At 50.5% G+C, this 23,567-nt stretch overlaps 1 protein-coding gene across 1 annotated transcript in view; it reads right to left on the reverse strand.

The window, feature by feature from the left end:
* The window catches only part of LOC148395796 (protocadherin-16-like), a 55,681-nt gene that overhangs the window by 4,474 nt on the left and 27,640 nt on the right, over window positions 1-23,567 (reverse strand). Inside the window, exons 3-20 of the mRNA XM_088381391.1 lie at window positions 11,569-11,757; window positions 10,878-11,109; window positions 10,568-10,804; window positions 9,407-10,435; window positions 8,712-8,899; window positions 8,539-8,635; window positions 8,315-8,472; window positions 6,318-7,167; window positions 4,638-4,877; window positions 4,128-4,253; window positions 3,456-3,665; window positions 2,491-3,357; window positions 2,272-2,385; window positions 1,972-2,183; window positions 1,552-1,703; window positions 1,334-1,464; window positions 277-563; window positions 59-200 (exon numbers count right to left, since the gene is read on the reverse strand). Of these exons, the coding sequence (XP_088237517.1) occupies window positions 59-200; window positions 277-563; window positions 1,334-1,464; window positions 1,552-1,703; window positions 1,972-2,183; window positions 2,272-2,385; window positions 2,491-3,357; window positions 3,456-3,665; window positions 4,128-4,253; window positions 4,638-4,877; window positions 6,318-7,167; window positions 8,315-8,472; window positions 8,539-8,635; window positions 8,712-8,899; window positions 9,407-10,435; window positions 10,568-10,804; window positions 10,878-11,109; window positions 11,569-11,757 (5,461 nt within the window). The remainder of the gene's footprint in view (window positions 1-58; window positions 201-276; window positions 564-1,333; window positions 1,465-1,551; window positions 1,704-1,971; window positions 2,184-2,271; window positions 2,386-2,490; window positions 3,358-3,455; window positions 3,666-4,127; window positions 4,254-4,637; window positions 4,878-6,317; window positions 7,168-8,314; window positions 8,473-8,538; window positions 8,636-8,711; window positions 8,900-9,406; window positions 10,436-10,567; window positions 10,805-10,877; window positions 11,110-11,568; window positions 11,758-23,567) is intronic.

The raw sequence follows: 23,567 nt of genomic DNA on the forward strand, positions 1-23,567 counted from the left end.
ATCAATTGCATTTGTACTTTCATAATCCTTTGGGAAGTATTGAGCAGAAGATTCATACCGTTGCTCGGGTCAATGGAGAAGACGCCCCTTGTGGACGACATGACTCTGTAGGTGATCTTTCCGTTGTCCCCGGAGTCCGAGTCGGTGGCTGTCACGGTGACGAGAGCGCTGCCTTCCGGGAGATGCTCTGATACCGTCACCTGTCAGATCCCGAGCCATGTATTGGATCAATACCAAACAATACCAAAAGACGCATGCCGTCCGTCCCAGTCATACCTGATACAAATCCTGGGTGAAGACGGGTGTGTTGTCGTTGACGTCTTCCACCAGCACGGTCAGATTGGCTTCGCTTTGATGCTTTGAGTCCGACGAGCGGATGGTCAGCGTGTACCATGTCCTCTCTTCGTAGTCCAGTGCTTTTGTCAGAGACACGCCGCCGCCGTAGCAGTGGATTCCAAACATGCCCTTGCTGTCACCATCCAGGTAGAGGGTGTAGGAAAGGGCCGGGCCGGAATCCACGTCATTTCCTGTCACTTGACTGATAACTGTGCCAATCAGGGTGTCTGGAAATGAGAAGGTTGAGGGTATTAGCGTTTGGCTGTATGGAAGCATCCAAACGGTAGACTATTTTTTGTTCCCCACAAACTTCCCTCTGCCAGATGGCCTTTAAAGTGCACATTTGAGAAGGTTTTTGCAGTTGCGCTATGTTGCTAGTACTAGTCTTTCCTGCTTATTAGCCTCTGGACCACAGTCAGGGAGCACGGTGTTCTGTTCCAGGGCACCACTTCCATCCATTCATTTTCAGTGCTGGTCAAGATTTCGGGGGAGGTGAAGCCCAACCAAGCTGCCTTTAGAGGAAAAACAAGGACCACGCCCTGCACTGGTTGGCAGTCAAACGCAGGGCGATGTGAAGAGGGCACTGGGCAGCAATTTTGCCCACGGCAGCTGCGTGAACCGCTGCACTGACAATGAACTCGGTGAAAGGCTTGCGGCGTCCAACATTGCTGTTGCCCGCCTAGACGGGAAGACGGCAGGCAAGTAAGACACAAGGCCTGGCAACATTTCCAGGGTCGGCGCTCTCCATTCTGGTGGCTAAACTCGGCACTCTTTATCGTGCTTGACATGCATGTACGGCCAGAGCTTCCTTAAGAATAGTCTTCAGAGAATGGATTACAGTCCTGTAATTATAGCCGCTATGTACAAAAATATTCTTGCTTTGCTACATAAATATGAAATGAAAAATTCTCTGGCAAATCTTGAACACATTGAACACTAACTTTCTCTCTCTCTCTTTCCCACCGAAAGTAGCAAAGTGCCCAGCTGGCCCTCTTACCTTCAGGCACTCGGATCTCCCTAGGCAGAGGAATCATGGGACTGTTGTCATTGAGATCGACGATAATCACGGTGAGAGTGGCGGAGCCGGCCAGTCGCGGGGTTCCACGGTCTGTCGCCGTGACGACAAGCCTAGTGGCGCAAAATTGGGGGAAAAAAAAAACACTTCACTTTCACAATCTTGTCAATGCCTAGAAGTCCAATGAAACAAAGGCTGACTTTGTTTGCGTCCAGATTTCTCTGTCCATGATGGCCGTGGTGCTGATGCTGCCAGTCAGCGGGTCGATCTTGAACAGACCGCTCATAGATGACGACCTAATGGAGTATGTCACCTGGCCATTTTGACCCTGGTCCAGGTCGTTTGCCGCAACCTGCGAGATTGAACGAAATGTGCAAAAAAGCCGTTTCAGCGTAACTCGATCCGGCGCGCAAAGGAGTCCAAATGGGCTCCACGGAGCCGCTTCCAAGGCACAACTGATTGAATACATTCAGCAGGAGTGAGCGCTGAGAATACAGCCATTCATGGCTGAAACTGTCCAGGCCGCTCAAGAGTGAAGAGTGTTTCTATTCTGCTCCACAACTTCACACTTTAGCAACAGCCAACCACAATAAACTCAGCCAACCTGGGTTTTAGCGCACCTGGATAATGGGAAAATCGTGACCCTGCGCCTCTCGGATATAGGCCACGTAGTTCTGCAGCTGGAAGCGAGGCAAATTGTCATTGACGTCCTGCAGGATTAAGTTCACCGCCACGTAGGAGCTGGAGGACGCCGTCTCGGCTTTCACCACGAGGCGGAGTTTCGGGGACTCCTCGTAGTCTAGCCCTTCGGATTTCTGGACCCATATTTCACCTGATTGGCGGGATGAAAAGAACAGAGGGGTCACTTTTTTTGGCAACTCTTTGGACTTTATGCCGCCGCCGCCGTCTGGTCAACGTACCGGTAACCGTGTTGATTCCGAAAGACTGCAAGGGGTTTCCGCTGAAAAGACTGTAGCTGACCCCACTTTGAGAGCCGTCTGGGTAGTGGGCTTGGGTCTGCGTTACCACTGTGCCTACAGCAAAAGAAATCCACATCCAAAGTTAATACAGAGCTTTACTTGGGGGGGGGGTGGGGGGGTGGGGGGGGGGAAGAGTCCATTATCTTTGAGCTCCCCTACCTTTTGCAGCATTCTCCTGCAGACTGACGTCTCGCGGCGTGCGAGAGAAGCGAATCCCGCTGTATGTCTGCTCCTTGATATAAACAATGACCACCCCCAAGGACGACTGAGCCGGGTTGCCCTGATCCATGGCCTGCACGATCAAAGTCCTCTGGCTTTGGGTCAGAGCCTGCAGCTTCTCGGTGGCTTGAATGGCGCCTGTCAGCGAGTTGATGGTGAAGCCCCTCACCGGGTTGGCAAAGCGATAAAACACCGACCCGTTGGCCCCAAAGTCTTTGTCCTCGGCCCTCATGGTGGCCAGTATCCTTTGGTTCGACAGGCTGCCGGCGGAAATGTTCAAAATGAGCGGGTCCTGAATGAAGAAGGGGGCGTTGTCGTTGACATCCTGGATGTGGACGGTGACCCGGGCGGTGGCGTTGCGAGGGTCGGAAGGTGACGAATCGGTGGCGCACACCTCAAAGGTGTAAGAGGCCGTCCGCTCTCGATCCAGAAGCGCCGCCGTGATGATACGGCCCGTGCTCTGGTCTACGATGAACATGCTCTCGGAGCCCCGGCTCAGGAAGTACACAACCTGGCCGTTGGGGCCCTCGTCCAGATCCGTGGCTTTCACGTCCAGGACCAAAGAGCCGATGGGCACGTCTTCGGACACGTCGGCCGTGTAGGCGCTGCTGCTAAACCGGGGGCTGTGGTCGTTTATGTCGCTGACGCTCACCTCCACCGTGGCGGTGCTGCTGCGGGGCGGGTGGCCCTGGTCCCGGGCGACCACCGTCAGGGTGTATACGGCTCTCTTTTCCCGATCCAGAGAGCCGGAGGTGGACAGGGCACCGGATTGTCGGTCCAGGTGGAAATCTCCTGCTGGGTCCCCAGCTGCAAAGACGGCAAAGTCAACACGAGGAATACCGAAACCTGACACAAATCTAACGTTTATCCTAAAAGGTGCATTGGTGACTGTGAAGAAGCCTCACCTGTAATTCTGTAGCTTATCACGCCGCCATCTCCCGCATCCTGGTCGGTGGCTCGCAGTGTGAAAAGAAGCCGGGGCTCCGTGTTCTCCGGCACCTTGATGCTGTAGTACTGCCGTCCAAAGACGGGGGCGTTGTCGTTCTCGTCCAGCACGCGGACCCTCACGGTGGCTTTGGCGTAGTTCGGGGGAAGGCCTCCGTCCTTTGCGTAAACTGAGGCAAAAAACGAAAAAAGCCTTTAGTGATTGACAGCAGCGGGCAGGCTGTCGTAACGAGAGAAAAGTTAAAACACGAGTCGACGTGTCACTCGGAGCCATTTACGAGAGTAATGAGCCCGCCGATGTCTAACGACTCCAAAATGTTTTGGTTCTGTCCATTCCAGTGTGTTTGATCAGCAGCTTCAAGGAAACACAAGTTGCTTTTTTCCCCCTCTCCAACCATCTTAATATGACATACATAGAAAATACTTTATAAATTACAGCCCGGCGCACTCGCTGAACTCGGCCCACTTTTGCGGAGGCGGTTGCATCTCATGCAAATGAGCTCAAATGAAGCTAACAGGCATCACAGCGTGGGAAGGAAGGCCAGATTCCAATCCTGAACTGCGTGGCAGACTTGCTCATCGCTAAGACAAACATTTTTTGCTGGACATTGATGGAATTTCGGAGGTGCTACCTGTGACGGTGTAGTACTCCCGAAGCTCTCTGTCCAGCGGCTGAGTGCTGGTGATGACGCCGGTCGCCGGGTTGATAGTAAAACCTTCGGCTGTGACGCAACCGTACGTCACCTTCCCGTTGGATCCTTGCGAGGGAAGAAAAAAAACGCTTCGATTAAAAAAACAGACAAAGATATGTGCAATTCTTCATTTTCAGATGTTTCCCCTCCCTTATTTGTTTGTTATTGGCGGCCCAAGCGACTTAGCAACGAGGCTTTTCCAGGTGTCTGCGTGTCTCGTTGCGTGCGATCGCACAATGGCGTCTGGCGGAAAACTCGCGTTGTTTACTCGGCTAATGACTTTTGGATCGAAACTTTATTTGCTTCTGAGTCAAGCGGCACGGAAATACACCCCCGCCCTGTGCCTTTATTAAATTAAAATCAAACAACATCAGCACATGAGAAGATTGTTTGTAGGAGCGAGCGACATGGTTTGAACTTTGTTGTCTGAAATGTGTAGCGCTTTCTCACCTTGGTCCAGGTCGAAGGCTGACACGGTCAACACGGAGGAGCCTCGCGCTTGGTTCTCGGAGATCTGCGCCTCATAGTGACTCTCCTCGAAGCGAGGGACTTGGTCATTGACGTCCACCACAAAGACGCGTAGCAGCTGGCTGGACGAGCGGCGGGGGGCGCCGTGGTCTTCGGCCACGATGGTCAGGTTGAAGACTTCCTGCTCCTCGCGGTCCAGCGCTTTGAAGATAGACAAGGAACCTGCGGGAGAGAGCCATTGGGAGATGATTTACTGTTTCTGCGACCAGTTCAGACCACCTCGAGTCAAACGGATGGCTGGACTTCCTGTCTTGTACAATGTTTGAACTTTGAGTCGTGACTCTGCGCAGGACAAGCATGAAAACATGTTGAACTCATCAGAGGCAACGAACCCACCACGCCGCCCCCCTTGCAGAAAGTGTGAAAAGTTGCCGTGTGAGGTTGGGATGAAAGAAGGCACGCACGCAGAGTTTTGCCTACCTGAACGAACGCCGGCTGCGCTAGCAGCTTGTAAGCGTCTGGCCGCAATTTACGAGATTTTCCACCGCATCGCACGGCGGCCGTCCTTCGGGGGAGAAGCCGTAAACACCAGTTGGCTGGAGACACGCAACATCAAGGCCTGCCGTGCGCTGCGGAAATTAGGGGGCGCTACGACTCTTTTGTTTTCATCCCTCAGATCAGCGGCTCGCTTTTCAATTTGGCAACGTGAAAGAAAAGAGAAAGCCGACGCCGGTTTGTTTTGGATGCGCTCTCAGCTGGTTGTGCCTTTTAATCTGGTTCGTTTGAATGTTTTTTTGGACTCGCTCCCCGATTCAGCTCCATCCCGCTCGGAGTATTTGGGCTGTTTCTAACATCTTTTGGATGCGTTGCGGTGTTTTATTATTTTAAATTATTTCATGAATACTAACCTTTGCGTTGGATTGTATTATTCCTACTAGTTTACCTGTGGTTTTGAATGACGGGTGTAGGGAGAGTGTCAACACGTGTCACCAACAAATAACAATAATAAGTGGCGACGGACGGGCACCACGGGGCCCCATCCCGCACGGGAACTCCAGGGAGTGGGTGGAGCCAGACACGCGTCTCCAACCCCCAACAAAGGCCGCACGACTAAACAGCCCGAGGTCAGCGCTTTGACTAAGCGACGCGGTCTCACGCGAGCGCACGCATAAACACGCTAAAGCGACCCCCCCCCCCATCTCTAATGGTTCCCAGAAGCCCGAGCGGGAGGTTCTTTGCTCTTTCATGGATGATGCCGCTTTGTGTATATGTGTGTGTTTCATATTTGTCAAGCCCTCTTCTTCTGTCTGGCCTCCAACTGAGAGAAAGAAGTCACGAGAGGTAAAACAAGAGTTGCCATTCCCTCGCAGAGAATTACAAAACTGTTTGCGGCAATGGGGGAGGGGACGAGGGCGGGCATCTCCTCGTTGTTCAAAGGTGAACAGTTATACAGCGCCCAGAGACATTCTTCACAAAGAGAGCCGTGAAATGACATGAACAGGTGAACACATGTGGGCCGGCCGTCTGCTGGAATGGAATTCGCAGCAGGTGGTGGAAATATAAAAAGAAGCAAGAGATGGATGTTCCGCTGCCAATTTTAACATTTCAGCAAAAAACATTTCTGCAGTCGTTGCCATATCGCATACGTTTGGAAAACCTTACCGGTGTTGGGGTTGAGGCTAAAGGTTCCGCCCGTGTTGCCCGACTGGATGGCGTAGGTCACCCTGCCGTTCTCCCCTCGGTCCGCATCCCTGGCCATGACGTAGAGCGCCACGAAGCCCACGGGCTGGTCCTCCATCACGCTCACCGCCGCGGGCGAGACGAACACCGGCGGGTTGTCGTTCTCGTCCGTGACGTAAATCCTCGCCGTCACCGAGCTCCACTGCCTCTCGCTCGCGTCCGGGGCCGAGTCCGTCGCTTTTACCACCAAGATCAGACCGGGGTGGACCTCGTGGTCCAGCTCTCGGTTTAAAGTAAGAACCCCGGTGGAAGGGTCCAGGGTGAGCAGACCGGGGATGTCCGGAAACTGCCGGAGGATGGAGTAGCTCAGGTCACTATTGGGCCCGCTGCCGTCCTTGTCTGCGGCCTGGAACGTGAAGACAGAAGTCCCCGGCCTGACGCTCTCCGAAATGACCACCGTGACGGGGTCTTCGGGGAACTGAGGGGCGTGGTCATTGCTGTCCTTGACGTTAATGTCCAGGTGGACCAGGGTGCTGACGGGCGGAGCCTGAGAGAAGTCGTCCACCTCGATTTTCAAGGCGTAGTGCGCGTCCTGCTCGTAGTCCAGAGGCCGGGCCAGGTAGACGTCTCCGGTCGAGCGGTCCACCACAAAAGTCCCGTCCCTGTCGGTGCCCCCCACCACCATGTAGGTAACCTGGCCCTCCGCCGGGCTTTCTCCATCGTGAAGGCGGACGGAACCGACGACTGAACCCGGCTTGGCTTCTTCCTCCACAGAGTTGAAAGACATCGAATGCGAGTTGCTCTTTGGAGATGCTCTGCTGGTGCTGAGAACCTGCCATGAATATAAAAAACACATGAGGTTTACATGAGGGGCCGAGAGCACGAATCCAATGTTCCCCTGACAAAGCAAAGCCGGTGGCAAATTATAATTTCATTTTGTACGAAACCAAAAATATGGTATGGATTTTGAAAGCGCACAGAAACAGATTTCGTGCACTTGCTGGCGTGTGTGTTTGTGTTCTCGGGGGGGAAATAAAAGCAGCTACAAGCGCTGTTGTTGTTATTGTTGGCCTTTTTTCTTTTAAATGGACTAGAATCACAGGCCGCTCACATGAAACCCACTTAATTTGATACCCATGTCAGTGTCGGGTAAAAAAACCACAAGCAGACTTTGGGATTATGTCTTCACTTGTATGACTAATCTGTCGCAAGAGACTTTCTCCAGCATTTTGCGTCACTGAAAACGGTGTCGGGGTTCGGGACGGTTCATTTCAAAACCGCCGACATAAATCAATTTTTACCAAAACATACGCAAACATTAATGAGTTATCAGACGAACCAATGTTCATTTGTCGGGATGATATTAGGGAGGGAGAGCAAAACGATTTGAAAATGTAATTCGATTTTTCCACATCGGGAGACACGGCATTGCATCATCGAGGAACCGCAGCGCTCTTGACGACATGTGACATGACAAGCTATAAATTGCTTCCACATTCGATGGAAAAAGTCAGCCCTTCCAGCTACCAATGTTGACCGACTGAAAATAAAGATGATTAAAGGACGTAAAATAAACGCATCAGCAGGCAAGAACAACACGGCCCTGTTTAATCCGATTATTAAATAATTAGGTCTTTAAATCTCAGGAAAAAGTGAGCTATAAATTTGTTTATCTGGCCTCTCCATTTTCCTGGAACCGATGTGTTCCTTCCTCGGTGTCAGCTTTCTTTTCTGACTTCCAAATTAAAAGAAGGCCTTTCAAAATAATACGCCGAAAAATGCCTATTTTGCACTGCCACTCAATGTAAAAGGGGGGCTACTGTGAAAAGTCACCGTGAAAAACTTCCACACAGCTGCCACTCATCACACAAAACAGCTGCGAGTCTATGATTCACACCCACACGAAAAAAATCCCTTTTGAAATGTCACGGCGAGAAAAACCCCGCACGTCCAAAGACGGGCTCCGGCTGAGCTCTGACCTGGACGGCGACGGAGCAGGAGGTGCTGCGAGGCGGCAGTCCTCGGTCGCTTGCCGTCACCGTCAAGACGTACTCGGGCCGCTCCGAGTGGCTGAGGGGCGACGACGAGTGCAGCTCGCCCGTGTTGGCGTTCAGGAAGAAGCGCTCGGCCCTCGGACCTGGAAAGTGTAAACAATTTGTCGTTGACTTTCAATGGATCACTTGACTTTTTTCTCTCGCTGTACCTGACAAGGAGTAAAGTACGGTGCCGTTCTCTCCTTCATCCGGGTCTTTGGCCTGTATGGTGCCCAGCAGAACTCCTGAAGACTGAGCCTCCGACACCTGTTCAGCCGCCAAATGCTTATCAATAAAGTTATGACCGTCAATTAGTTTGCTGTCTACGGGCTCGAGCTATGACCTGGAAGGTGAGTTTTTTCCCAGGCTGGCTGTGGACGAACGTCGGGACGTTGTCATTGTCATCCAGCACGCTTATAAAGACGGTACCGGTGGCGCTGCGGGAAGGCGAGCCTCCGTCCTGCACGACCACCGTCAGCTGGTAGCTGGACTGCTGCTCCCTGTCCAGACTGGCCCTGGTGCTCATTTCACCTGGAAGACAAGTCAGGCTTGATCAGATCTCCCGAGGTAGAACATGTGCATCGTGCAGAAGCCGTTGAGACCAGAAAATGATCGCAAATCAAAGTCCGCCCACCCACAGAGTCAGCAGGCCAATTAGAGCGCAACGAGGTGCTGTCGCCGCTCTCTGAATTATTCACTGTGGCGGGGGAAGATGCAATTTCAGATTTAATTGATTTGATTTCTGAATAATTAAAATGTTCTGTGTTGTCATAAATGTGTCATCCCCAAAGATTTGCATCTTTGATTTGCAGCCATTCGCCGACAACTCGAGCAATTGGCCTGGTTGTGACCTGATATCATGAAATGATGATGAGATGGGATTTTTGACAGCAATTTAAGCATCTGAGGGCATCAGAGTGAAATCGAGTAGCTCCATCAGGAGATCGGAATACGTTCCTTCCATTTCAAAACATGCTCGACGGCTAATGGAAGACTGGAAATGGAATCCGTTTTAGCGCGAGGTGCACGCCATCTCACCTGTGTGCGAGTTGATCTGGAAGTTGCGGTCGGGGTGCAGCAGACGATAGCTGAGGCGTCCGTTGGAAGCGCTGTCACGGTCGGTGGCCAGCACGCGACCGAAGCCCGTCCCCGCCGGCAGATTTTCCCTCACGGCCATGAAGACTCTGGGCTGCGCCAGTCGAGGCGGGTTGTCGTTCTCGTCCGTCACCGATACCCTGACGGTGGCGCTGCCGGTCTTCTTCAGCTGTCCGTGACCCGCGCTGGCCAGCACGGTGAGAAGATACATGTCCTTGACTTCCCGGTCCAGGGCGCTCTTCACGAAGAGCCAGCCGCTGTCCGAAGCGATGCCGAAGCCGGCGGCGTCGCCGTCCGGCCGCAGGTGATACGAAAGAGGACTGAAGTATCCGGAACCCGACGTTTCTCTATTAAGGGCCCGGACTCGAAGGAAGCGCGTATTGATGGGAGTGCCTTCTTTGAGCTCCACCCGGTAGCTGAGCGTGTCAAACACGGGTCCCTGGTCATTTTCCGCTTGGACGTGGACCACAAGCATGAAAGTAGCGCTAAGCTGAGGCACTCCGCCGTCTTTGGCAATTACTTGCAGGTCGTAGCGGGGGACGCTCTCATAGTCCAGGGGCCCTACCAGCCGGATCTCCCCGCTGCTGCGTTCGATGCTGAAAGCTCTCTGGATGCCGCTCGGAGAAGACAGATCAAAAGACAGTTGGCCGTTTGCGCCGGAGTCTCTGTCCTCGGCCTGTACGCGGTACACCGCCGTCCCCATTTCCGTTTGCTCCGGCACGAGCAGCGACTCGGAGGACGAGGGAAGGAACACCGGCGGGTTGTCGTTGACGTCCTGGATGGCGATGTGGACGCGGGTCTGACCGAAAGCCGGCGGGTTCCCGGTGCGGACTTGCACTTCCAAGTCGAGCGCCGGCCGGGCTTCGTGATCCAGGGACAGACGGGTCCGTAGGGTTCCGGTGTCGGCATCCACCGTAAAGTATCCCGTGGGGTCCCCGGAGCTGATGGCGTAGGCCATATCTCGGGGGAGGCCTGAAAGCAGAAGTTATCATTTCCCGAGAGGCTGCGGTGGAAGCGAAGATGCCATTTGTCAATTGCCGGAGAATGTTGAAACACAGTTGCCAAATGGACATTCTGAGGTGAGATGTATCATCTGGATCATACCTGGCTTACTTTTGGCTTGGACGCTACCCACGACGGTTCCCTGCAAGACATCCTCGGAAACCGCAAAGTAGTACTGAGCTTGTTCAAACACAGGGGGCGCCACCGCACCCGCCGCCACGCTGATGTTGACCTTGGCGTTCTCCAGGGCGGCCAGGCCTCCGCCGTCCTGGGCTGAGATCACCATCGCAATGACCGAGTTGGCCTTGCCGTGGACGGAGCGGGAAAGAGAGATCACACCTGCGCAAACAAGATCGCCATCGCACGTTGAACGGATTCCTTGTGCGGAAAGTCGACGTTTCGATGTACCAACCCGTGTCTTTGTTGAGGGTGAAGTAAGGGGAAGACCCTCCTGGCGCAGTTTGGTACGTAATCCGGCCATTTTCCCCCGAGTCCGGGTCGTAGGCGATGACTCGGGCCACCGAGGTCCCGGGAGCGCTCTGCGAGCTGAGGCTGACGGCGTAGCTCAGCGGGTAAAAGGTGGGCCGGTTATCGTTGACGTCCACCAGGTCGACCCTCACGTAGGCCTGCGTGCTCAGGCCCCCCTGTCCGAGAACCGTCTTGTTACTTTAGCGTGGATCGTATTAATGGGGCGGATAAAAGTACGCTATGTATAGAATGAGCTGGGAGAACGGGCCCGGCGGGTCAGATTGATGGCCTCCCGTGGGACAGAGAGAGAGAGGCCGGCTCGGGCCGAGAGGTCTTTTCGTTCGCAGCGAGTACAATGCAGCCGTTTCATTTCGACCAGGTGGCAAAAACAAAGAAGGCGGCCGTTGGAGCTAATAAAATATTACTGGCTGACAGCTGAGGCATTTCTCCCCCGCCCCTTCTAATGGTTTTAACATGGCCGTCATTTGCTTTCATTTCTCAGCTTGTATTTTCATAGCAATACCTGACATATCTGACGAGCGGGCGCTCTGACCTGCCACGCCAACGCGTGCTACGTTGCTGGCTTTATGCGACCGTTTAAGTCTCAAACTTTTTGTTTTTCCTCAAAGGCTCACCCCGTCCACCGCAGTAACTGTGAAGTCGTAGCTGCTCTGGCCTTGGTCCCGGTCCAGCGCCGCACGAGTGCAGATGACGCCGGTCTCTTTGTCGATGGTGAACTGGGAGTTGGTGGCGCTGTTCTGGCCCGAACTCAGCGAGTAGCTGATGGAGCCAAAGGAACCACCGTCCGCATCTCTTGCCATCACCTACGAAGACGGACCAAGAATGATTATCGGATATTTGAAAGTCAAACAAGAATATCAGAGCAGGTGCCGTTTGAAAGCATTTTGGACTCTTTCTATTTCGTCCATCCGAGCCAAGCGGGCCTTCTGGCGGGATGTGGGTTCTCGGGGAAATGAAACAGAATGACTTCCCCAGACACCGGGAAGAATGCCAGCAAAATGGCGTCTGTCTACAAAGGACACTGATGGCGGCGGTGGCGGCGGCGGCGGCTGCGGCGGCTGCGGAACAGCTCCGTACCACACAGTTCGTTCCAGTGTGGCGCGTTGTACCCTGTAATGTCCCGCTTGTGGAGTGCTTTTAATAAGAGCGCGCTATCTACAGAGGGCTGCAAGTCGTAAAATTAGATGACGAGCCGTCATTTACTGCAGGGATGCCTCCGGGGAAGCGCCACCAAATAATCATTCCCAAGTGTTGGCTGCTGACGGAAGCCCAATGGAACCAAATGATTAAGATTCAACCTGGCATGCTTACGATTAGCTCCGTGGAGATGCTTATGTTGTACGTACGGCACGGAATGCAAAGCCTTGAGAGCGCGAGTGGAAATGTCCGTCTGTTGGCATTGGTCCCAAAAAAGCAACAGGCAGAAAACAGAACCTGTTGCTACAATGTCCAAACACCTGGAAAGTCATCAGGTGAGCGGCCAAGGAAAATAAGGTTCATCATCTCAAAGCAGACTCAAACAAAAGTGAGTGTGAGCAAAATCATTCATGTGAGGCGATGAAGGCTGGGAGGGGAGGGGGGCGCGAGGAGGGGGCAAGGGGGGCAGCCGTTCGGGCTCCACTCTGATGTTGGAGCAGCAGATGGGAGGCGCGCCTTGTAACTCTGAACAGAGGACGACTGGTGTGGAGGAGTGAGCGCGCCAGCCAAAGAGAAGGATCATAAAGCACGCCAGGAAAGGGGGAAGGAAGGAAGGAAGGAAGGAAGCAAGCAAGAGCCATAGGAGGCAGCCAGCTACTCCATCTTTAACGCACACTTGCACTTGAAGAAGTCAGCCCGCAGCGCGACCTGCTCCTTTTCTCTGCCCTGCCAATGGAGCAAGTTGAGGTGACGAATGTGTCCAAATGTTTATGATAGCACTCAGGAATTGTTTTCCAATTTGCCCACAAGTGACCAAAAACCTGCGCAACTATGAAATGTCCAGCCTGACTTCCATGCAAAAGCCTCAAACTTTCACTCTATGTTTGGATCAGCGGTGAGGACAATATGTTCCATGTGTTCGGGCCGAGACACGTCACAGATAACGCGGTGTACATTTGCATAAATGGCGGTGGCCGCTTCCAGCCAAATGCCCCAAAGCTATCCTTTCCATTGGTAGCTTTGGCGGCAGCGGTGGCGTCTTCCCTCCAACAGCCGGCGCTTCCCTCCCACGCGAGACCACGTGAGGTCGTATGCAAATGAAAAAGCGCCATTGGAAAATTAGCCAAGCCGCAAAAGGGAGTCCAATAAAAGACGAGCCTTTGGCCAAGTCTGGGGAGAAAAAAAACGAATAATCACTCTTGTCACTTCCCCTTTGTCAACTTCAAGTGCGTTGTGGCAAAAAATATTCTGTAAAACACTGAGAAACTACAAACAGCTTGCAAGAACACAGAGATGATTAAAACCAATTGGAGCTGGGCATGCAAAAATGAAAAATAATGTCATGGGTTGTCTTTCAGAATTTTTGGACATTGTTCAACCAATGTCCAAACGTGACTTCAGACATTAGCAGTATGTTTATTAGTTCTTGTTTCACTAGGATGTCCGATGTCGTTAGTGGGCACATAAAAGTGTAAAAACTCTGAAAAGCAGCTAATAAAGTTGCCCTATAATTTCCAAAGGAGGGAAAGAAAAAAAAAAAACTCCATCCACCACTCAGGCCTCTTTCGGGGGCCCCTTTCTCCATTTTCAACGTATAGGCTCTACGCAAACCTTTCTTTGGATTGGATTAAAAGATGGCTACGTAATCTTGAGGTTTTCTCACCGCACTCGGCAGACCATGGGAGCCGTCTTATCGGGCGCCGTTTGGTAAAACGAGCTGACGGAATGCGACGATACGCTGCGGTTCTCGACGGTCCGCTAAAGAGAAGCACATTGGTGGGACTCGCGCGTATATTTATCTTCAATATGCTGAAATTGATCAAGGAGCCTGACACGGGAAAAAAAAAAAGAAAAAAAAAGCTGACCTTGCATTTTCTCGCCTTTTGCACTTTGAACAGTGTATCTTTGTCTATTTTGAAGCATGAAAGGATAAAAATGCCCATGATGTTCATTTGGGTCGGTTCCTTTGAAAGTGAGCTTTATTATGTTGGTTGGCGGCGGAATATTGGATGAAGCTCTTGTCCTGGATGAAATTGGATTGCACTTGAGGCTTTTTTGCAAAGTCCTTGAGGACGCCGCATCCTTATGTAGGTCACTCGGGTCTTGTTTTCCCAGGCTACCGTTGGCGGACCGAAATGTGCGAAAGCCAACAAAGTGGGAGGTGGCAGAAAGGGAAGATGCTTTTTAATCACACGAGCGGCCCAGTCAAACAAATCGTTTCCACCGCGAAGGCCGGCCAATCAGGAAGGCGGCGCCGCCTGCCAATCCAAATAGGCTGCAAAACGACACGGCGCGTATGTAAATGTTTGCCCGCCGGGAAATTATCGAACGCATCAATCAAGGTCTCTTCGCAATCGGCGTTCCGAAACCTGCAAACATCGGGGAAGAGATGTCACACCTCATCGGCTTTGTGCAAGAAAAATCTCGCCGGCGTGAATCTTCGACACGGTCACGCCTCAACCGGGTGCAGATGAGAACCGAGAGCGCGTCCAAAAATACCCCATCTGTGAATCTCTTGAGGTTCAAATTTATGACGCTTTGCTTTTATCTTGCTTGGCTACCTGAAGGCAGCGTATACCTGAGGAGCCGCCATGTGGTTTCAATCGAAAAAAGCCTAAACTGTTCCAGTGTCCTTGGATGAAGAAAAGATGTGCTGACTGGTAAAACAAATAGAAGTAAAAAATGAAAAGACTCTGGCCAAAGACTGCCCAAGCCGCATTCACAGAACGAACAAAGTGCTGTCTCCACACATGAACATTTCATAAATGCTTTTGCTGTTTGTATGGAGGCTTTGGAAAATGCGCCATCAACAAGTATCCAGCCCTCCCGTCATTAAAGTCATGAAAACAAACATCTAACACCAAGCCAAAGCTCAAAACCAACCCCGAGCCCAGATTCACCTGACTCCAACTCCGACCGAGCGGTCTGTCGAGCTCCAGCGTATTCAAATATCGTATTCCACTCAGACGATGAAAAACAATACAAACATCTCAGTCCAGAGATTGGCCACCATTAAGGGCAATCTGTTTGGAGGGTTCAAGTCATCATCATCAAATATCATTAGGTGACAGCTTCAAAGGCCGGTCGGAGAACATGGCCAAGGCAGAAAAGGTGAGGCGGGAAGTGCTAGCTCCAAAGAAATGGGAATGCGGCCAGACAACAGCTTTGGGACTGGCACAGCTGCTGTAAAACTGCTGCCGCTGCTGCTGCTGCTGCTGCTGCTGGCCATGATGTTCTGGCAACACTTCTGAGCACAGAAGGCCAGAGACCCCCTGCTGGCACGCTAAATCGCTGAAGGAGCTTGGACACGTGTCCAGCGCTAAGCCTCAAAATTAATATTGATTTGAGTGAACACACTTTTGGGCCAAGCTGAAGGTGAGTTGCAGGTTCTTTATCTAATTCAGGCTGAACATTTTTTTGGGAGGACTTATATTTCTAAAAGTCCTGAAGTGACCATAGGCAAAAAAAAAATGCAAATCAAACACATTCTTTCTATTTTTGAACGCTACATCTCAGTCGTGTGAGCAAAACCAAAAGGGTGGATTTTTAAGACATGTTATCATGGAACAGATTTCCGTCTATTAGCTGTCATCTGGCAGTCGTTAATCACCGTCACGTCAAAGAGATTCGCCGTACTGGAGCTCGTTTTTATCTTTCGCCGGTCCCGACCAAAAACGCTCGGATGAATACTCGGGCCCGCAGAAAAACCACCAATGGGGGATTTGGCTCGAGTCGTTAGCGTGCGGGTCACAAATGAATTCAGCCCTCCAACGCCGCCTTTGAACTCTCCGAATGAAGTTTTGACATCAGCTCCCAATTAGCCATTTGCAGAGCGTCTTTTGTACGCGCTTTGCTAACGCTACGCAGACACTGCACCGAGTCACGCTTATTTACGCTCTTCATAATTACAGAACAAAAACAGCCCGTGTCAGAATCCTCAATGTCCTTGCGTGACGTGAGCGGAACAATTAAGTCCAGATTTGCGGCGCTCGGTCTTTGTCCGGCCGGCCGGCGAAAACTTCCACTGCGGGACCGACGGGGACATTGGTGAGCGTGGCGTAAAAATGTCAAGGTCGCTGAGAATCTCAATCAATCTCCTCGCAAGTATGCCAAAGGATCTCATCCAGACCAGGGAGGAGGATTGCACATGATGCCAACAAAACAATTGACCGCTAAGCATTCGTTAGCGTCGCTCGCTCAGTCGCTGGGTAGGCCCGAGCCCTTCCGAATGAGCCATTATTATCTTGGCTTTTTTCTTGGACGGAGAAAAGAAACTTCCTGACACGGAGGAGATGACTTTCTGGGTTCTGGTTTCCAAGTCAACATTCAATGTTTCATCTGCAGGAATGGAGCTGGCACATGTTAGCTTAGCGATGGACACAAGCTAGCAAGTGGATGTTTTACTCGTGTTTCCATGAAATGTTCAGTCTGTTAGAATCAAGTTCCCATGGTCCACTCTTTCATATTAGAGTCACACTTATTTTTGTTGGACAGTAGCTGTAGTCTGCATTCGTTTTATTGCTTAGGTGGTCCCAAAAAAGTTCCAGCTAGAATGTCAATAACGGCTCGTGTAAGCAAAGATAAAGACTAGATTCTCGTTCCGATTAGGACCGATTCGGATTGAACTGCAATCAAGTAAGAGTTTGTCGAACTGGCGAGGAAAGAAATACATTCCTGTTGACGGGAAATGTCAATAAAAACGATGGGGAGGGAAATAACAACACAGCGGAGGCCTTCAACTTTCAAGTTCTTCAGCGTAAATCTGGCCAGATCAATCTCTTGCCTGACATCATTGCGGTGTACACTAAAACTGTTGAGAGTATCCCATAACTAGAAGTCGGTCGTGCCAAAAGTGCCACAATTCCATCATTCTTTCATTTTAGTGTTTAGTCCTTGTCAAATTTTGCAGGGGGTAAAATGGACGCTTTTTTTTTTCTCAAAACATTTATTGGACTTTCTAGTCAAACTGAAGTGTCTGTCTTTCATCCCGGCCTTCCATCTGGAGATGATTAGGCATCGAACCGTTTAAGGAGAGTAGAGTTTCACAAAAGGGCAGAAAGAAAGTGCTGAGCAGAAATCTCTTGTGCAACTTCCAAAAAACTGCAAGGATGGGCAGGGAAACAACATCCAAAACCGCTCGGGCATGAAACGCCATATTGAAATTATCTCGACATGCTAATCAAGCCTAAAAATGATCCGATAATGAGGACAAAGCGCCGACTCGGGACAGCAGAGCCCGCTCGTATTCAAGAGCAATATTTGATGTTTCGAAGAAGCTTTCGACTTGTTTGAAAAATAAACAAGGCCCCCCACCAGGGCAGGGCGCTGGGTCGGATTTGCGAGACGTATTAACCCATCGGCCACCTGGAAAGACGGAGCGCGCTTCGTCGTAAACTGGCAACCAGGCTCCTGCTGGAGACATTTGCCTGTTTATTTTCAGGGGGTCAAACAGGAGACGCCGACCTGCCGTTATTTTTTTTACGCCTGCTGATTGCTGTTCCGGCCGTTGAAAAAGAAAACAAAGAAAGAATATTGCCTATTAGAATTATTTGTACAAAACACGTCATTTTGAAGAATAATAATAATAAAGAAATAAATTGCCAGTTGGAATTATTTGTCCAAAACACGTCATTTTGAATAATCATGAGAATTCTGAAACGACAAAGTTGCCCGGCGGCGTTTTGACTTTCAACATGTCTGGTAGCTGCCGTTGTCAATCTCAAAAACACATGTCTTCATTTCTGGGGACACATTGCAAGTAAATGCAAAAAACATGCTTTTGGCCAGGACAGAAAGTGGTCACACGGGAAGCCCACAGGTGTCATTGGGAGATTTCCATGCAGGGCGAAGAGCGACGACAAAGCCGCTTTTAGCACCAGGAGATGCACTATCAAGTTTAAAAGTGAGAGGGAGGGCTATTTTAAGGCTGTTCAAAATATCAAACATATATCCTCGTGCAGTCCTCTCATACGGACACGAACCCTCAGATTCTTGCTAGGTTCCTGCCACACTGATGTGGTTTTGTTTGATGGGGGCGGGGCTTCCATACTCGGCACAGATGCGCTTGCAGGTCCTGATCGCATCCCCGTTCCCAACGCTCCCAGAGCTCACGTGATAAATTGGACGCAGAATAGTCATCACTGCGAGCGACGTGTGAGGCTGGACTGCAGTGCAGACTTCTCTCAGTGCGTCACTTTGGTCCATACCTGCAGTCAAAAAGCCTCCTGAGGACTGAACTGCCTGCCTGCCATTCATTTGTACGTTTTGACATTCAAAGCAAAGGCGTGCTTTAATCCTATCATCTTTTTCAATAAGAATGAGAAACACACTGCACACATGCAATGTGAATGGTCTCTCTTCTCTGCACGTATCGCGGAGAAGATCTTCTCATTCCGACTCAGCAGACATGAAAGAAGACTGCCAACGCTTGGAGCCACACGGGCTTTGTTGCTAAATTTGAGGTCAGTCTTGGGAAGGGAGGACGTGGACGGTGCCAAACGTGCGGCGTGGCAAGAGCCAGACTCCTCTGAAGCTCCTCCACGCTTAATTTACACTGACAGTCTGGTCCTAAAGAAACGGCAAAACATCATCGCTCATTGGCCTTCGTTCTTCTGACAGCCGCAATCGGGACGAGATTTACGCAGCGTCAGTCACATTTTGACGTTTATTGCCATTGCTGTTTCATTCTTCAATGTTGGGAAAAAAAAAAAATCAAAATAGACACCCTGGGAAGCAAAAGGAGGTTGGTGCATTATGAAGAAACGGAGACTCAACTTTGCTCGTCTCCGAGGACGTTTCCCCGCAAATAAACTCCAAACGGGAAGATGTTCTATATTTGCAGCAAGCCAAGCATGAGAATGTTTTACAATCAAACAACTAGCTATAAATTACGCATGAAATTACATCATAAAAAAAAAAAAGACACACACATCATAGGCAGCGTGCAGAACATGCTAGTAAAACTGCAAAAGGCAAGTGCCGCTAGAATTTTATTGAAATTTAAAAGCTCGGCTGCTTGCTTAAATTAAAACTCCAGCTTGGACTGGCACTCAAAATTCCCGTTTGCTAAACGTTAGTGGGTGACGTTTACTTTTGGTGCATTACCACCAGCGGCCAGAAGGTGTCGGTAATTTACCCCCCAGAAATTTGCCAACCGCTTAAAGAAAATAAACACAAGACACCTACAAACTGTTATAAACTATGAAAAAAAATCACGAGATACACGCAAAGCGTGCGTACGTACGTGTTTTTGGCCTCACATGGCAATTGCAACTCCCCGCCCGCGGGTACGGCTGCTCCATTTAGCAATGGAGTTGACAGACATGGCTGCTGCTATGATGTAACTCGGAGCAAATCAAACCGCTGACGGCACAGCGTCACTTCAAGTTCGCAGCGCAGAAGAATCCTAACAAACGGCCCCGAGCTTCACGGGAAGGTCGCTCGGAGTTTTGGATCTTGGTGAATGTCGACCAATCGGCCCGACGTGGCTTGACCTTTAGCACGCGAGGGAGCGCAAAGGGAGGCGGGCTACGGTGCGGGCATCGGGTTCATCGGAAGCGTCCACGTAAACAGAGCCTGTCACTAACTAGTAAACACCAGCAAACAAATGAAGACTGCTAAAAGATGGCGCCACCACAAGCGCCCTTCCATTTACACCACAACATTTCAAACTGAAAATGGATGGAATGCGTGTCGCTCTGGCAGCGTGTTGATACGACAGGAGAGTTTTGGAGCCCGACAGTGCAAATATTTGAAAACAAGTCGAAAAAACGATTGCTAAAAGACATTCCTGGGTGAAAATATACAGTAGCCGCTCAGTGCTCCGTTTCATGCTTGCAGCTTGTCACAAATTCACCAATTTGTCATTTTCATGATAACAACAGTAAAAGTAAAAGTACGTTGGGAAAATGTTTACTATGAGGACTAACCAAAGAAAAACAAAATAGGTCCCTTTATCCTTGACCTTAAACTTCGCCCTCCTGCAAAGTGGCTTAGGTAATCATGGTATGATCTGCTTCGCTGACAAAAACATTCAGGAAAACACACATTCTTTTTACAGTAAGGACAGAAAATCATAAATGGACCTGTAGTTATGCGATATAAAAGTACATCCTGTCTGCGAATGATAAGATGATTTTTTTTTTTTTTTGTCTGAAGGCCCCCCGAAAACTGGCTGTATCTCCTTGACGGGATATTTATTTAGCTTTGGGCCAAATATTTACTGTAGGTGATGGGCTAATTATATTTTATCTTGTATACACGTCGAGTTTTGCTCCAAGTCGGCATGATTCATTCCAAACAATCCCCTCTCTGCGTATACATAAAGTAGTCGTCTCGTTTCTCAGACGTGCGGCCGGAAGCCACGCATGGAAGAAGACGGCGCCAAACTTGCCTATTCACACACCTCACGTTGGCCAGGTCGCTTATCTGCGGGGCCATTGAGCTTTTTAAACGTCATTGTACCATTGTGATGCTAGCTGTTGGCGTCACGCTTTCCCATAACCTTTTTCTTCTTAGATTTGTCAACTTGATAGGGTGGCTGTTTTTCATTAAACTGGAACCCGATCGTCCAAAAGCCCCCGAAGATGCAATTAGATAATGCATTCCTTTCGTCTTATTTGGGTCCGAGAGAGAGCCTCGCGCAGCTCCAACATCTTGCGCGCTATTGCCGCCTTATCAGCGCTTGTTTTACTAGCTCCTTGGAAGCGTCTCCCGGAGCAAATTGGACCCAGGAGTGGGCCGAGACCAAAAAGAGAATGACCTCGGTCGGGGGAGGGGCGGGACCGCTGAAGGAGAGTTACCGTCGGTGGTCAGGTACGCCCCGGTGAGTCGCGGTTGTTCTTGGCCCGACCACGACAGTAAATATTATTCCAATAGTGCTGCCGTTGCACGCGAGCTCTTTTTTTCTGGCTTTTGCAGGATGCACATGAGCTCATTTGAACGCGCACTCTCCATGACCCAGACAAAGTACACCCCCAAATTTGACCTTTGAGATCATTCCATCCTGCTACGCTACGCTCAATTCCTGCCACTTGAAGAATTACCTCTTGGAATTTTAAGCAGGACGCTTCACAAGATACATTTTATCATCCGCTTCGGAGGCTCCGGGAGCTGAATCGATCCCACGCCGCTTGCGTGAAGGTTAGCTGTCTGTACCGCTACGCTTTTGGCTAAAAGCGAGACGGCTGCGCTGGGTGATGCCGCTCAAATGAATCACTTCAGAAATGCTCACCACATTAACTCATTCATTGATGGTTAGAGACGTTAAGAAGATGTGAACTGGGTGGGTCGTGGATGAGTTCAAAGTATTTCATAAAGAAGTGAGTTAACTAGTGCTCCACAATAGCCCTATTGATCCTTTTTTACAATTCTCAAGAATATTTTCTTTCTTTCTGAGATTTACAAGCCAAGGCTGTCGCTAATCGGCTCTAATGGGGCAGAAAGTACCACCCGACTAACATGTGAGGTCCCGGGTCGAAGGCCTTTCAAACGGCCAGTTGGCCCCGACCTCTCTCCCTCCCTCCCGAGGGCTCAGTCTAGTCCTCATTAGAGCAAGCGGAGCAAGATGGAAATGAACGGCGCCGACACCAAATAAATCACATGACAAGCGAGCGTAATCGTCTTTGCTGTTTTGTAATCAAGAGCCACTCGCCGAAAAGCGTCTTCAAAAAAGCCACAGGAAGAAGCAGGAAGTCAATTGGCAAAGGTTTGAAATCAAAGAAGTCAAGTGAATGTTTTTGGGGTCTTTTTTTAAGCCGCACTGCACACTTTTTTCGCGTACTTCCATTTACGGGCTGCATCGTCAAGAGCCCGAGCCGCCGATTCGCTCCTTTTATTTCCACTTCAGGCACGTCAGAGCTAAGCCATTACTTTTGTTCAAAGCAGAGGCGCCGTGTCAAGGTGCCGTGCTTCATCTTAAATCTTTTGTAAAAGCGTCTCTCTTACTCGCTCGTCTCCGGAGAGAAACCCTCGTCATCGCAAAAGCTGCACCTTCAGCTGGAATCCAAGATGGCTGACGTAACTTCATCGCCTAAAAAGGCATTTCCTTCCACTTCGAGCATTTGCGTCACGCTTCTAGTACATACGTATATGTCGTCTACAAATCCAACCGCAAGAATCAACGACGATTACACGTCTGGTCGGCCGATGACCGCATAAACATCAACGCTAAGCCTGCTAACTAACCAAGTGAAGGACGGAAAAAGCAAATCGACTTTGTTGATTGGTGAGTCGTTTTGTCCCGGTCAACAAAAAGTATTAGTCTTTCAAATAAAGGACACGACACCCAAACAAATGACGCCATTATGGCGCTGGCCGGAAATAAATCCCACTTTGGGTCCTGAGGACAGATTTATCGGCAGGGGCGGACCGTGACGCAGGCTAAATAAAAGGCCCGCTCGTTGGGGGGTCAAAGGGCACCGTTGCTCTTCCTATTTAGAACTCTGGGAGAGAGGTTCAATCCGTTCTTCGGTGCGGGGGCCTCGACTCGCCGGAATCTTTCAAGGTCCCCCTTAAAATTCAAGAGTGCGTCGACGAGCCGGTCTTCCAGTCAGTTTTCCTTCAAAGCGTCCCGGCCGGCTTCTGTCGGGACCGACCGGCCCCGTCCGTTTCTGTCTTGGCCTCTTTGAGAAGTGGTGTGCTTGTACAGCTTGAAAACATTCCCATGATAATCAAGCGTGTTCCGCCTCAGCCGTGTTTTCTCACTTCTGACCCGAGCGCATTTGAATCCTCATCTGGTCTTTATTCCGCCGGCGGAACGCTCTTCCCGGGGCACCTGTTTGGTGAAAAATGAGGCTCGGGTTGCTTTGTACTCGGGTCTTGACGCAAAGCAGTCGCCGGACGTCACGCTCCGGAGGTCAACGGTGTGTTACTGAGGACCTTGACCCGATCAAAGAAGGTTCTGGTTTGTTTGATGACAACGGTGGCCGCAGCCGGGAAGGAGGGAGGGGATAAGATGCCCTCGAGACGCCTGCGTGCTGCTCGGGCTTTTCTTTGCGTCGCTCCTGGGAGGAGAGCCAAGACAAGACGCAGCGTCCAGCCCTGGGGGGTCACCGGTTTGCGGCGGGCCGGCTGGCCAGCGCTAAGCCTAAGCCTGCCCTCCAAAGGGGAACTAAATAAACAAGGCAGCGTGCGGCAATAAACAGCGGCGGCGGCGGCGGCAGGAGATGGTGCCTAGCACACAAAGAAGATGGAAGTGATGTTTTTCCAGGATTGACGTGGCGAGATGAGGGTCATTAACCCTTTCACTAGGCTTAGAAAAACTGCGGGAGGGAGGGAGCAGGGTGTTGAATTCTTTTGGACTCAAACATCAGAAAACACGTACCCACTTTTTGGCAGATGTTCAAGAGTACAAATGTGTAGATTCGAATCTGTCAATGATGGAGAGTTCAAGATAAATAAAAAACAACAAGATTTGACCATTTCTGATTTTAAAACAAGTTTTTCCATTGGAAATAATAGAAGGAGAATGTTACAA

This window comes from Syngnathus floridae, chromosome 7 (genome assembly GCF_059516105.1).
Source record: "Syngnathus floridae isolate MCC-2025c chromosome 7, RoL_Sflo_1.0, whole genome shotgun sequence".
NCBI classification, from domain to species: domain Eukaryota; kingdom Metazoa; phylum Chordata; class Actinopteri; order Syngnathiformes; family Syngnathidae; genus Syngnathus; species Syngnathus floridae.